General features: G+C 35.8%; 2 protein-coding genes across 2 annotated transcripts; one reads left to right on the top strand and one right to left on the bottom strand.

Moving 5' to 3' along the window:
- Positions 1 to 557: 557 nt before the first annotated feature.
- LOC133804529 (haloacid dehalogenase-like hydrolase domain-containing protein Sgpp) lies at positions 558 to 3,044 on the top strand. The gene is made up of 5 exons (XM_062242684.1): positions 558 to 849; positions 939 to 1,056; positions 1,153 to 1,307; positions 2,302 to 2,563; positions 2,660 to 3,044. Exons 1-5 carry the CDS (start codon positions 683 to 685, stop codon positions 2,816 to 2,818), a joined length of 861 nt encoding a protein of 286 aa, XP_062098668.1. The 5' UTR covers positions 558 to 682; the 3' UTR covers positions 2,819 to 3,044.
- A 720-nt stretch (positions 3,045 to 3,764) lies between these two features.
- On the bottom strand, positions 3,765 to 8,746 carry LOC133804528 (phragmoplastin DRP1E-like). The gene is made up of 15 exons (XM_062242683.1): positions 8,392 to 8,746; positions 7,998 to 8,061; positions 7,780 to 7,887; positions 7,178 to 7,279; positions 7,014 to 7,064; positions 6,858 to 6,919; positions 6,447 to 6,537; positions 6,289 to 6,353; positions 5,761 to 5,955; positions 5,523 to 5,642; positions 5,363 to 5,433; positions 4,994 to 5,219; positions 4,843 to 4,893; positions 4,296 to 4,697; positions 3,765 to 4,219 (listed from the first exon to the last, which is right to left on the bottom strand). Exons 1-15 carry the CDS (start codon positions 8,530 to 8,532, stop codon positions 4,091 to 4,093), a joined length of 1,878 nt encoding a protein of 625 aa, XP_062098667.1. The 5' UTR covers positions 8,533 to 8,746; the 3' UTR covers positions 3,765 to 4,090.
- Between the last annotated feature and the right edge of the window lie 6,315 nt (positions 8,747 to 15,061).

The following is a 15,061-nucleotide window of genomic DNA, read 5'->3' as shown; positions in this document are numbered from 1 at the left end:
CACAATTCTAGAGGATTTTACATAGATAACTGTGTTAGTTAGTTTGCTTGTTTGATTTTTTTTTTAGAAAGACAAAAATGTTTAGTTAGTTATAATTAATGGTTTATACATTTTTGGACTTTATGTTTTATCTTATTAACTATTTGACTCTTGTGTTTTAAGAAATTATTTTTTTAGACCTTATATTATGTAAAATAATTTAAATAGAACCCTAAAATTGATTTTTATCCAAAAATTTTGAACTAAAATTACAAATAATTTATCAAACTAACAATTTAGAATAAAAATAAAATTATTCTATCAAACATCAAAAAATAATATTTTAAAACACATTTAATTAATACTACTTTGTAAAAAAAAAACTTTTTGATCATGCGTATAAAATTCACTCAATTAGAAAAAAAATCAATAGCCATCGGTAAACATACCCTTTATGAAAAATGTTGGTCATTTTCCTAACAAACATAACTATATTACGTAAGCAAGTAGTTTGTTTTTGGTCGACGGCGGCCGTACATCCCCATAAAGGCAAGAGAGAAAACGATTAAGGAATCAGCATATTCTGAATCTGAACAACCATTCAATTTTGCAAGAGACAAAGAGAGCTTATCTCTCTCTCTCTCCATATATATATATATCACTTCACAATCACATATAACATCATCATACTCTTCTATATACTATGGTAGCTCTTACTTCAATTCAGCTTTCTCATTGCCCCTTCCCATGTGACAATTTTCCGAATACCCATTTAAGAAAAACCTTTCTTTCTACTCAAAACCTCAGAAAACCAGCTTCTTACACCCCTCCCAGGGCCTCCATTTCATTAGAGTCGAAATCCATTGATGGGTATTTCTCCTATTCTTTTGAAATCTCTTTTTCTTCTCATTATGTTTGAATACTTAACATGATATAGGAAAGTGTTTGTTTAATGGCAGTACCAAAGGTTCTCTAGCTTTTCTTGCTCCTCTTGAAGCCATTCTATTTGATATCGACGGAACTTTGTGTGACTCGGATCCTCAACATTATGATGCTTTTCGTCTAATGCTTCAAGAGGTACATCTCTCTCTCTCTCTCTCTCTCTCTCTATATATATATATATATATATCATATTATCAATCATACTAACAAGTGGTGGTAAAAAAAACACAGATAGGGTTCAATGGTGGAATTCCCATCACTGAAGAATTCTTCATCAAAAATATTAGTGGGAAGCATAATGACGAGCTCTGTGAAGTCCTCCTTCCTGATTGGGATTTCCAAAGAGCAAGCACATTTATGGAGGAAAAGGAAGGCTTGTTCCGAAGGTAATCTATGACCTAATAATTACTCATGTGTGTGTATCATTAGATAATTCATATGAAGCAGGTATAAGAAATTACTACTATTTGAACAAGGCCCAATAGTAAAGTCAAGAACATTGTCTGCTTGTATATAGAATATGTTGTGGGTGACAATTAATTAATTGAGTTTATTAGATAGGATTGGGGATTAGGGTAGTTGGACAATACCAAGATTCTTCATAGAGTATCTATATACATGGATTTCTATGAGGATAGTATGCCTATTACTATTGGTGCTAATCTATTGGGAGGAATAGTTATTTTCAAATTATGAGAGAGGGCAACAATGTAACTTAATGAGAGAGGGGTTCTTGAGGTTTTATAGGTTTTAGGTGTGTGGAAATGGAGAAAGAAGTAATAATTTCTTTATTTGCAAACAGTTGTTAAATATTTGTATTCTTTATTTATTTTGTTAATGTTTATTTTTGGCCAGTAGTTAGATCCAAATTCGAATTAGAATTTAGACCAAACTTGCATTTCTTGACTTTGCCTTTTGTTCCATGAAAAAACACTGAGAAAAGCATACTAAAGCTTTTTTATTGTGTCAATTTGTTCCGTACAATCTTTAGTTCCGGAAGTAAGAGAACCATCTGAACATGTTTACAAGAAAAAAAATGCACATAGGGGGAACTCGCCTTGTCTATATAGTGCTTTCAATATTATTCTTGAATGAGTTTCTGTGCAATTTTCTTTAGTGGCATTGGAATAACTTACTAGCATTTACCTTCTGTCTTGACTAAGAGATTGTCTGAGTATCTTATTACATCTCGAAGAGTAGTGTTTGTGATTCTACTAATCCTCTAGCTTTCTTGATTTTTATATAATAACTCCTTTTATCTTTATTTTCAGTTCAAGTGTTCAGAATTTTACATGCGAGGGTGGAAAATAGTTAAAACCCATCAGTTTCATTTTGCTTTAGGCCTGTTATAACCAAGACTTACTAGGTGTGTCCATGCAGATTGGCTGCTGAGCAATTAAAACCAGTGAAGGGCTTACAAAACTTGTGCAAATGGATAGATGATCGCAGCTTAAGGCGAGCTGCAGTGACGAATGCTCCTAGACAAAACGTCGATCTCATAATCTCAATGCTGGACCTTGCAAGTTTCTTCGAAATCATTGTCCTTGGAAACGAATGCGAACGAGCAAAACCATTCCCGGATCCATATTTGAAGGGTCTCCAAGCACTTGGAGTGTCACATAAGCATACTATGGTGTTTGAGGTTTATTCTGGAAATCTGTTAGCTTTGCCTCATACCAAATTTTGCCTATCAAAAAACTCTGATAAACTTGCTCAGTTTTCCTTGTGTTTATTATAGGACTCTGTTTCAGGAGTGAAAGCTGGTGTAGCAGCTGGGATGCCAGTAGTGGGTTTAGGCACCAGAAACCCTGAAAAGTTACTACTAGATGCTGGAGCCTCCTTTGTTATCAAAGATTTTGATGACCCAAAATTATGGACTGCTTTGGAAGACTTTTGAGAGAGAACATTTACAATGGAAGCATATCAGGTGGATTGTACAAGGAAAATCTTCCCATGATTCTTTTGTTACAGATTGTTTGAGTACTCTAATGAAAATAATCAGTATAAAAGTAGAGATATCACATGGTTTATGATTCTAAGAAAGTCATTATTAAGATTTGATCCAAATTTACAATGTTAAACTGTCTTTTCTTTAATATTATATACAATCCATTATTTGTAAATTATCGTCTTTTCGTTTTATTTTTATTTTGTTTTTCTTAATACAATCTAATATTATTATATTTACTCGCCAAACCATGTTAAAGAACCTTACTCACCCAAGTTATCTTGGTCATTGATCCTCACCCAATTGCAACTTCGAAGTTCAAACTCAAACGTGTAACTAATCTTCCATTAATCTTATGAATAATCAACAGTTTATAAAAATTGATAGCAAAGTTTATTTATGTATTATTCATAAGATATATTTACGAGAACTTAAATCCGCATCTCTCCTCAATTATTTGAACTAGTCTCAAGTAACTACTCCCCAGTTTATCTTTTCGCTATTATTTTCTTTTTTTCATAATCTAACTAACAATTTTATGCTTAAACTTGGAGCTGGATGCCATTTGGTATGGATTTAGTATGAACAGTATTACATGAATGAAAAAGTTCGAGTCGTGGTTTAGTTTTGAAATTATTGTTTATAAAATTAAAATAGAACCATTTATAATATGTAAACTTCCCATTACTATTGATCTGAAATTTATAAACCCACATTTCATTATTAAAATATTTACACATATATGAATATGACAAATCCACTTACATCCCAATAATCAATACTATTCATATATTCCTCTCTTCAACTTTCAACTCCCCAACCATATCGTTCTCTAGGGTTTGGCAATTTTATTTTCAATCTTGACTAAAGTTATTCCCAAATAGCTAAAAGGACAAAAAAATTATAATATATCTATTAATATGCTACAAGGAGACATCACAAGGTCAAGAAAGTGTAAAGATGTACAAGGAAAATTCCATCAAACACGAGGAAAAAGACAGCATCCCATCCCAAAGCATGAGACAATGCTCAACAATGAAATAATAAAAATTACTAATATATGTAAGGAAAAAAATTACTAATATTCTAAAGAATATCATCAAGACATCAACCACCAATAAGCCAGTGAAACCAACGATCTCCTTAGTAGACAAAAGCAGCTATATGATACAAAAGCAACTAATTATGTCCTTGTAGTATGGACTAGTGATTAGTGAGAGTCTAGCGAGCCCATGCTACAGAGTCAATCTCATCTCTAGCTGCCTTGTATAACTCAAGCCTCTTTACACATTGTAGCCTCCTCTCCATCAATGATGGATCTTCATCCAACAGTTGTGAAAGCTGCTTAGCCTGAAACACAATTTGGGCATGTTAGATAGATAATCACGAGAGAGAGAGATTGAGAGGGGGGAGGGGGGGGGCATACCTCTTTCTTTCCTACTTGTGTGTAGAAGAAATTTAGCAAAGACTGTTTGGCTTCCCTAACTTGACAATACACCACTGCCTTAGGAATTGTCCTCCTCAGTGTCTCAGACACCATTCCCACATAAGAGGACACGTTTGACCCGATTCTTCTGAAGTGGTTTTCTGAGTAACGGTCTGCGGGTGAGGCGGCCGCTGCTGCTGCCGCTCCTCCTGCTGCTCCTGATGGGTTTTGTAATTTCTCCATTTCTTGTGGAAGTTTCCGGAAGAACTCAACGGTCAAATATGAAGATTCCATGTCAACCAACCGTACTACCGTCTTTCTACTGTTTTCACGAAACTTTTCCAAAGCCTCATTAGCAGCAGCAGCTAATTCTGCTTGGAGAGTTGGAAAGCGCCTTAACTCCTGTCAGCGACAAATATAAAAGTGAATATTCTCTACTAGAAGAAAACAAGCTTCTCTTTCTTTTTTCATTTGTTGCAAATGGAATGAAACTGAAAAGAACACTTCCTTAAGCAGAATAGCCACCAATTACTTCCCCAGAATTTACCTGAGTTTCTCCCACTGATTTCCTCACAAGTTCTTTCAACACGAAGTGAACCTACACAACAAGTTCAAAGTTTTCAAAGTAAATCAGAGAATGAATAATTTATTATTGTTCTTTATGAACTATCAGAAGAAATGAAGCTGTGAATACTTACAGCATCAACGGAAGCTTCAGCTGGGCCCCTAAAATAGTTAAGTGAAGACTCAATTAGGCGCCTATAACCTTGCTCGGGGGCAATCAGATGGGGCTGATAACCATCTGCCTCAGAAACCACTTTCCTTACATTCTGCAGAGAAAGATGCCGATCAAATGGAAGCTTTCTCAAAGCAGCAGGAAGCTGGTTGTCAAAGACTCCATAAATTCGGTCACCACCAGGCCGCCTAAAGATTGAATACAATGGTTTGTAAGAGAAAATTGTTAAATACAAAAATAAAATCGCATTCTCAAGGAATTTTGACTTCCAAAAAATCACACTTAAAGACTAGTGATTATATAAGGTGGGAAAACTTGATAAATGTATTACCCTCCATCCAAGTGCTCCTTGAAAATCCGGTCAAATGCACGACAAAGTTCCAAAATAGTATACAATTGAGCCTAAAAAATAATGCTTTTAGTTAACTACAGCTGCACATGATAAATATTCTTATTCTATAAACAATATGAATGAAAAATGAACAACTCACCCCTGCATCAACAGCAATAGGCCTACCAAGATGGTCCATCTCAGATTCAAGTTCTTCAATGCTTTTGTTAATTAAAGATGTGATGCTAGGTATCTTAGCCCTAATTACAGATTCCAGGTGCTATAAAAGTACAAACAAATATTACACAGTCAACATGTTAACCTATATAAGGGAGGGGGGAATTCAGAATGGCAAAAAAAAATCATTAAAAGAAGAGAAATAAAAGTAAATTCCAAACCTTTGAGAGAAGCTTTGCAAGATATTCTGAACCCATTTTATTAGCTAAGTGCCCATAGTCAGGACTAGTTGCAAAGTACTCACGCTCCTTGTGCCTTGCGATATTTATGTCAACATTTTTATTAATGTCAGCTTGTGAACGATTAACAATTCCAACCCAAGGATGTTGCAGCCTATAAGATCTTCCTTCAAGAACCTTCCTTACAAAAATAAAAACAATGTGAGACAAGCACAGATAAAATTTTAGAATTACTACTTGTGGATAACAGACAAGTAAAATATAAACTGACACAGTTTAAACACACATAAGAGACTGTTTTCATAGATGACAAGTGCACAAATTTGACTTTGACGTAAAATAACAAAGCCTAAATACTAGCTAGGGAACTTTATATACAATATATAGTAAGAAAAAAGCCAAGAACTATAAATGAGCCAGCTTGGTCAGAAGCCATTTCCAATACGGCCTGTATGTAGTAAAAGAAATACATGGAGCCCAGAGACAGATCACCATGGAAATAAATCTTACATCTAATGCATTAGTTCCTTTGTCCATCAAATCAAGCTTTGTCAGCACTCCAAAAGTCCGTTCACCTGTGGCAGTTTATGTCATAAACATGAATCGAAAAAATGACAACCCATCTAATGATTGGCAAAACAATCGGCTAAGAAAATGATAGAGCATACCTGCAGGATCTACTTCCCTAGCAAGTTTGATTGCATCAGATGTTGCTATGTCCTGATTGGCTGGAGAAATCGCTAATATGACGCAATTGGGCTACAAAAAGCACAAACTCATCTATTAGAACACACATGATGTGCATAAGAACTTAGAAGCATTTTTATTGAAATGAATCATCCAGGACAGCTGTAGAAATCCAGAAACACCATGTACAGAAAAATTGAACCAACATAACATCTTGTACACAAAAATTGTTATAGAATAATGAGTTGTAGCAAGGACTTATATGAATTTGAGCGTGCAAGTATTTTAGACAAATTTACTAAGCAAGATCTTTGCAGATGTCTGCAAACACCACTCACCACCAAATGTTACAGCAGAAAACAGTCCCAGTATTCAAAATAAGACCTTATTACCTTGTCAACGTAACTTCGGACCATGGATTCAATATCTTCAACAATACTCTCAGGTTGCCCCTCTGAATAGAATTAACATCTTCTTCAGTCACAGAACTTGTAAATAACATATGCAGAATAGGAATTTTAAAGTAACAATTAACACAAACAACGTACCAACAGCAACTTTTGTCAAACCAGGTAAATCAATGAGAGTTAAGTTGACAACTGCCAGATGCATAAAACCAAAACTTAGTGTGAGCAAGAACAAAACAAGAAGTGGAAAAATATAAATTGATGTTATAAGTAAGAAACATAAAGGAAGAGCAAGAACTACAAACCATTAGGGGAGTAGATACTGAGATGGATGGGAACAGGAGATATCTGTTTTGACCTCCCCGTCATTCTATCAGTTTCATCCTGAATTTCCTTACGAACCGAGGCTGCAGAAACAATGGAGGAATAGAGGATTATCATCAAGTGTTATCTTAATCAGACACACTATAAATTACTATTGGAAGAAAAGGTGAAATTCTTTTTTATTAAAATAATAAAAAAAAAGAACTAAGGAATGCTTAAAAATCCTAGTTGCCATCAAATGTTACTTTAAAATATTTAAGAATAGAGGAGTTATATCAAAGTAAAAAGTGAAAGTATTTTCTATTCAGAAAAAAAAGGTGAAATTATTTACATCTACTGGTCTCCAGAACATTAATAAATCAACTCCAAAATTGCTTTCGACTCCTAATTGCCAGCTCTGGTGTTAAGCGTCAAATGTTTTGGCAAAATAATTATGTAAATAAAACACTGAAGAATATCAATTTCTGTTTCATATAAGCACATGTTATCCAGCTAAAAATCAACACGAGAAGGAATGAGAAACAAGTTGATCATGTACAAACAGATACGAATCAAATACATTATTAAGTTATACACCACATACCAAAATCAGTGAATCTCCTCTTGGGCAGGTGAAGAAACTCGGCGTATTCCTGAGCTCCCTCGTCTGTCTTGTGAAGCTGCAAGACCAAAGGCCGCCTCGTCACGATCCCTGCAGATTTTCCAATCCAAATTCCATTATATATACTTGCTAAAACAAAATAGCAAATAAGAAGAAACCATATACAAGAAAATTAAACGTTAAAAGGAAGCTTTGTTGACCTGATCCTCTAGGTAGAAAGTCACGTCCAACAATGCTCTCCAATACCGAAGACTTTCCTGAACTCTGTTATCAATTTCCAACAACAACCCGAACAAAGGAAAGAATCAGATACTCATACTGACCACTGAAACAGTCAAACGTACTCTCCCTCTCACCACAAATTCAATCAACCACTACAAAACCCCAGGTCTATGTTTCTAAAAGAAAATCCATTTTCGTGCTCTAAAACCCTTAACCAACCACCATCTCCATCGTACATAAAAACCCGAAAATAAAATTCAGAAGCCTCAAAAACTCAACCAATCACCACAAAATCCCAAGTTTTCGCGCGCTAAAACCCTCCAAAAGCATATAGGTTGTTGATAAGCGAAATAACAGAAAACGAAGACACACCTGGCCACCAACAACGGCAACGGAAGGAAGGGCCTCCCAGAGAGATGAAAAAGTGTTATCACCACCGCCATAGTCGCCGAGCATGGTACAAGCCCGCTGAATCCGATTGACCAAACCGATCAAACTCTCCATAGTCGTCATCTTCAACAAAATTTCAGCTCCCTTGCTCTTGTTATTGGTGTTGTAGCCGACTCAGCAGAAAGAAAACCAAGAGAAATACGTACGTAGTCTCAGGGGAAGGAGAAGAAGGAGTTGGAAAAGACGGCAATGGAAGGGGCAGAATTGGAATAATAAAAGGAATTGGATATTTCAGACAAGAAAGAGAGAAAAAATATAGTGTGGGAGAGGCACACCGTTAAGTTTGGAAGAATGTCTTTTGTGGATAGTTTCCAGAAGGACGCGTTTGAATTTTTGAATTTTGAAAACTTGTTAGGATTGGAAAATCGGAAATGCCACTAGTGTGGGCCCTACTTTTTTTGTGACTGTTATATTTCGCTGTTTCTGAGGTTGTTGGCGGCGGTCCAATCCATTTCTTTTTCCTTTTTTTCAATTTAGCCCCTGAGAAAAGAAAAATTTGCAACCAGACCTCTGAATAGTGAATTGACAAAAATAGTGAAACACTGTGTGTTAACTAAAAGCAAATTAGTTAATTTTGTTAATTGGCTCCTGCAAATTTTCACTATTATGTCGAGTGACACGTGGCAGGGGAGAAGACATATGAAAATAATACTTTCGCATATTGGAGATCGTTGACAACGTTGGACTAGAAATAGAAGCCGGATGTGAAATCCTCTATTTGGATTTAAACTTTTTAGGGATATTTACACCTTATATTAACTTTTTAAACTTTATTATAAAAATTTATAATATCGATATTTATTAAACAGAAATCACAAATAACGCATATCTAAAATGGGAGTTCTTTTGATTATTGTTATTATTATCATTATTATTAATAATAATTATTAGAGTTATTTTAATAAAAAGTTATTATAGTTATTGGTTATTTGAATTATTGAATTATTATTTTCTTATGAGATTTTAAATAGGATGCATTGATGGTAAGAGTTGCACTTAACAAATAAGTTTTTTTTTTTTTTTATAATTGTTACTTTTTACATATAGTTTATTTTTCTCTTCATTCATATCATTCTTATTTACTAATGTCAATTTTTTATTTTGCAATTAAAACAAGCAATAATAATGGATTATTTTCTACTTCAAATTTGTGAGCTTCTTGTAGATGATGTCCTTGTAGCTGATATTTCTATAACTTGTTTTCTTCAAAGAGTTGGAGTTGGAGATTTTTACACCTATAATCGTAGAAGCTATTTGTTGTAGTTTTTTTTAGCTTCTCTCCTCTGGGTGTCTTTGGGATACTAAGAATTTTCCTAATTTTTATTAGTATTCTATTTATCTTAATGAGATATTCTAATTTGAAATATTATACATTTGTTATCTGTCATTCCAAGTATTTTTTTTATTAGTCATTAAGCATGTACTTTCGATGGATGATGAGTAGGGCTGGCAATTCGTGTAAACGTATCAGATTCGTGTCGACACAATTATGACACAACACGATTAAGGTAAACACGAACACGACACGATTATTAAATGTGTCAAAAATACGAACATGACACGAACACGACACGACACGATAACATGATTAATCATAATTATATGAAAAAAAATCATAAAACCTATGCAAATTATTCGTGTTATCGTGTCTGACACGATTATGATACGACATGATTATTAAACGGGTCAACACGATTATGACACGACACGATTAAGGTAAACACGAACACGACATGATTATTAAACATGTCGTCTTCGTGTTTACCTTAATCGTGTTGTGTCGTGTCATGTCATCGTGTCGTGACCCAAATTGCCACCCCTACTGATGAGTTCACTTTGGTTAGAATAAATTCTATCATATGTCAGAGACCAATGTATTATGATTTTTATATATATGAAATTGGTCTTTGTCAAAAAAAAAATGGGAGTTCTTTTTTTTTTTCTTTCTTTTTTCCCTCATTTTTGTTTGGATTTCAATTGTCACTTTCTTTCTCTCCCTCTTCTTAGGCAAGTTGTTGTCATGTGCCAAATGTCGACCATTGTAGGTCTGCCTATTACATGCACTAACCACCCCTTTGTCAATATCGGATGACTAGTTTACCGCAAAATCTCACCGCTAGACAATGCGAGAGAACGTTGCACGTGTCGGTCAAAAAGGATGTTATTACTCGTATTTTTTGAATTATTGTCATGTGAGATTCCTTCTGAAGCACGTGAGCCAACCAACATGTGTCCTTCTTGAGGAAATATCTAGATCCCCGACGAGCAACCACTCGTAGAGTATATGGAGGAGCAAACGTATATTAGCCCCTCGAGTGTTTGGACTCGCAAGTCCCCCACTACCTTCTCAAAACTCCATAATTTTTTCCTTGCAAGATAGTCCAAAGAGCATAGCTTGATGCAACGATGAAGATTATTGCACTCAGGGGCATGGCATTACTTGGTAAGAAAGGCTCAACTATGCACGTGGAATAGGATCAAAGAGTACGGACCACACCAGATCGATCCCTTAACATGCATGTAATACCCCGAAATCCCTAATGCGGTTTAATGGCTGAATTAGTAGGCGGAGAGGGCCATAACTGTTTAATTATGCCATTAACTAATAATATGCATGTTTATGTGAATTATATTATAATATGATGTTATATACATGCATGTGGGTCCACATTCGATTATTAGGGTGTTTTGGTAATTTGGCCCATTGAGGGCATATTTGTGTATTTTGGTGCATAATGTGAATTATGGATGAGATCCCATTATTATGGAGATATATTCGAGCTATTCGACATGAGACGGTCTTATATTTCAAATTAGCGATTTTGTCATAACGGGGTCATTTATTGGGATATTGAGTAATGAGAATGTTATTTGATGATAAATTGAGAGTTATTGAGATCATGAGGAAATTCTGGAAGTTTTGACTATAATGCCCCCAGGAGTGTTTTCAGGACCCCGAGCACTAGGTTTATTTGATGTTACTTAAGCTTGAAGTATCTTGTCAGATAAAATCGTACGTTAGAAAACCCTTTCTCTCTTCCTGTTAGTTCATTTTACCGTTCGAGGCAATTTCGAAGAAATCTTGAGTTCTAGGAGTCGGAATCAAGTGAGGATCGAGGCATAGCGATCCTAGGAGAGATTAGAAGCTTCTTGACCGAAGGATTTGATGAGAAACAACCCAATCAAAAGTAATATAAGTTTTAAGTTTTGAGTTTTTAGAGTTTCTAAGCTTCGAATTGGATTTTGTGAATCGTTGAGTTTTTGGTTCGTTTGAGCCTCGGGATTTGATGGTTTTGGATCATTGGGAAGTTTGGGAACTTTGATTTTTGGATTTGGAAGTGTTTAGGTATGTTTTTGGGAGGTTTGGGATGAAGGAAATCGGGTTTATGGCTGGTTCTGGGTGGGGGGCCACAGCCCTGTTCTTGGGCGCCGCGGCCCTGGGTATGGGGTGCCATGGCCCTTGCTCCTAGTGTGGCTGGGGACCGCGGCTCAAGGTGCTAGGGCCACGACTCTTGGGTAGATTTGAGCCTGTTTGAGTGTTTTGACCTCGGGAACTTGGTTTTAGGCCTCAGGATTGTTCATATTACCCAGATTATTGGGGATTGATGTCCCGGAGGCTAGATCTTGGTTTGGGAACCTTTGTTATTCATTTTATTGATGGTGTCCCATATTTAGTTATGACTAGGTGACCACTAAAGGGCTAAAAGTCAGATCGTTATCAAGGGTCGTTCTTTTATTCATTCTCGCTCGAATCAGAGGTAAGAAAACTGCACCCCATATGTGACATGCATGATTGTTGTTGAGGCATGTTGGTTGATAAATGTGGACATTGATTGCATATTAAATGCTTAGCAGAGCTTGCTTACTTGTGTATGGCACTGATTAGTCAGGGACGGCACTGGTCGCATATTACTGACCTGAGAGTCAGAAACGGCATAAGCGTCATGAACGCAGGGTCGATTGAAGATTAGATCTAATCGATATCAGTGTTGAATGACTCTAGGAGCATTAATGCTGGATCGACCCTAAGGTCGATGAAACTTATAAGCGCTTGACTAGTCTAAGACTAGTTACTCAGAGTCAGGGCCTAAGGCCTAGGTGACTGCTTGTCACATGGCTAGGGAGCGGAATCCCATGGTTATGACTCTATGGTCATGAGGTAGGTTATGTTGGTGACTAGTCATCAAGCACCTATCCTGTTTAAGCTAGTGAAAGGATCATTTATTTGTAAAGCCCCGGTGACCCTATCATCACATGGCTAAAGGGAACGGAACCCACCTTAGTGACTTTTGCGACTGTCACTCATCTGTTTTGGACTGAAAGTCCTGAATGATTATTACGATCATTGTTGATATTATATTCATGATATATTGTGTTTTCTTGCTGGGCTTTGGCTCATGGGTGCTATTTGGTGCAGGTAAAGGGAAACAAAAGCTCACCCAGCCTTGAGTGGAGAGCTTAGGTGATGTTGTGTACATATGCAGCCGCTTGACCACCACAGCCAAGGAGTTCTCAAAGGAACTAGGAGGTTTACCCTGTTTTTGCTGCTTAGGTCAGCGGGTTTGTAAACTTGAAACCATAATGACCATTTGAGTTGTAAATAACTTGTAAATGTTTTTTATGGGCCCATGAATAGTTTTATGTTTTAAATAAAATATATCATTTCCTTTTGGTTGGTTTTCCACCTTAACCTATTAATAACACATAGAAGCACGTTTTTAACCAAAGGACTCAGGTAGCGAGTTAAATTTCCGGTTCACCGTAACTGTTCTGGGGTAACCAGGACGTTACAATGCATGCCCACCTACCTCTGACATAACTGGTAGCTACCTTGGAGAGTGGCCGTACCCTTCGTACAATAGACAAAGAAGATGACCAAGGCCACAAAATCACTCTTGGGAACAGGTGGTGCACCACCTGACAATATTGCCATTTTCCCATGAACGTGATTGTACACTGTACACCTAGAGCAACTACTCAGGAAGGAGAGAAAACCCCAACTTGCGTGGTAGATAAGCCTAATCTAGCTCATCAACCACACTTAGCAGACTTTTCAACCTTATTTGGTTGTAAATATCGTGTTTATATTATAATTATTAGTCATAATGTAATTAGCTCTAATTAACGAGCCTTAATACTCCCAGGTACCTATAAATAGGGTTGGGACCTCAATGTAAGGACAAATCAATTTGTGCATGCCAAAACACTGCCAAACTGCAAACCCCAAAGAGAGCTTGAACTTTTCAAGCTCTTAAGTAAAATAATATTGAGTCGTGGACTAGGTCTTGTTAAAGACTGTACCATGTAAAAACCTTGTTGTTCTTTTACTAATTCACTGCCAAGTCTCTCTAAATCGTAGTTGGCAAAAACTTGCGTCAACAGACTCCTACTAGATTTTGACTAAATTTTTCAACGAGCTCCAATCACCCCAAGTCCAAATGGTGGTACCATTGGAAAGAGTTCCTCTCTCATCGAGAGGAACAAAACCCAACTACACAATTTTCCTATAACGTCATTGTTCTTAACTTTAATAGCATTTTTTGGCACCACCAATGACTGTTTAGGCTTAAGAGTGGTATTAATGAAATTTACTCTTTTGAGATGGTCATTTTGGTATATGACAAGTATAGGTTGTGCGGATAAAGATGATTTCTAAGGGTTGGATTTGTACTAGAATTTGTATTTTCTATTTGTTAACCAAAAATTAACTACAATTCAAACGCAAATTCAATTTATAAGTAATAATGTAATGCCCCGACTATTTCTAAGACCTCGGACCATTAAACTACTATGATATAGCTACTAATTTGAAATACATACGTATGAAATAACATAACTTTATTTAAAACCCAAAATATTGTACCAAATACAAAATAAGGTATGGGATCCCATTGTTATAAAATATAAAAACATAAACTTTAAATTAATTGTTTAAATACTAAGTGCGAAAATACATAAGAACATAATTTTAAAAGACTTTAAGCAACGTTATCCTCGATCTTCCAGCAATCCATTCATCCTCAACACACATGCCAAGCTGCCACGAATCTTTCCCGCCTTCCATGTTCATTTTCTTGCATCACTCTAAAAAGAAAGGAATGAGCCTTTTGTCCAGCAAGGAAAATCTACTAACAACATATATCATAAATCATAAAACATGCATGTACTATAAAACATATGACTATAAAAATGTATATCATATAGGACTACAATATTAATGGCCATTAACTCATTAACATGGTGTGTGATAAAACCATCTAGGTCCTCTGTCTACTAATCAAGGTAGGTTAGATCACAACTATAGTATATGATAACTCGTCTAGGTCCTCTGTCTACTAATCGAGGTAGGGTAAATCATAACTCTAAACCATGAAAATGATAAAAATTCTTGGGGCTTTCTATCTAAGCAAGTCATATGCCCAAGTGACTACAACATATATCATATCATAGCATAAAACATATCATAACATAAACATGTAAACACATATAATCTAACCTATTTCCTTACCAAAACCGGGATATGGAGACAAGAGCGGGATTTGGAACACTCCTAAAACCAACAGTAAGAATCATGAGTTTCTAAAGAAAAGGA

This window comes from Humulus lupulus, chromosome X, assembly GCF_963169125.1.
Source record: "Humulus lupulus chromosome X, drHumLupu1.1, whole genome shotgun sequence".
In the NCBI taxonomy this organism is placed as follows: Eukaryota; Viridiplantae; Streptophyta; class Magnoliopsida; order Rosales; family Cannabaceae; genus Humulus; species Humulus lupulus.
Note: the sequence above shows the minus strand (reverse complement) of the source record. Positions and strands in the feature narration are given on the sequence as shown.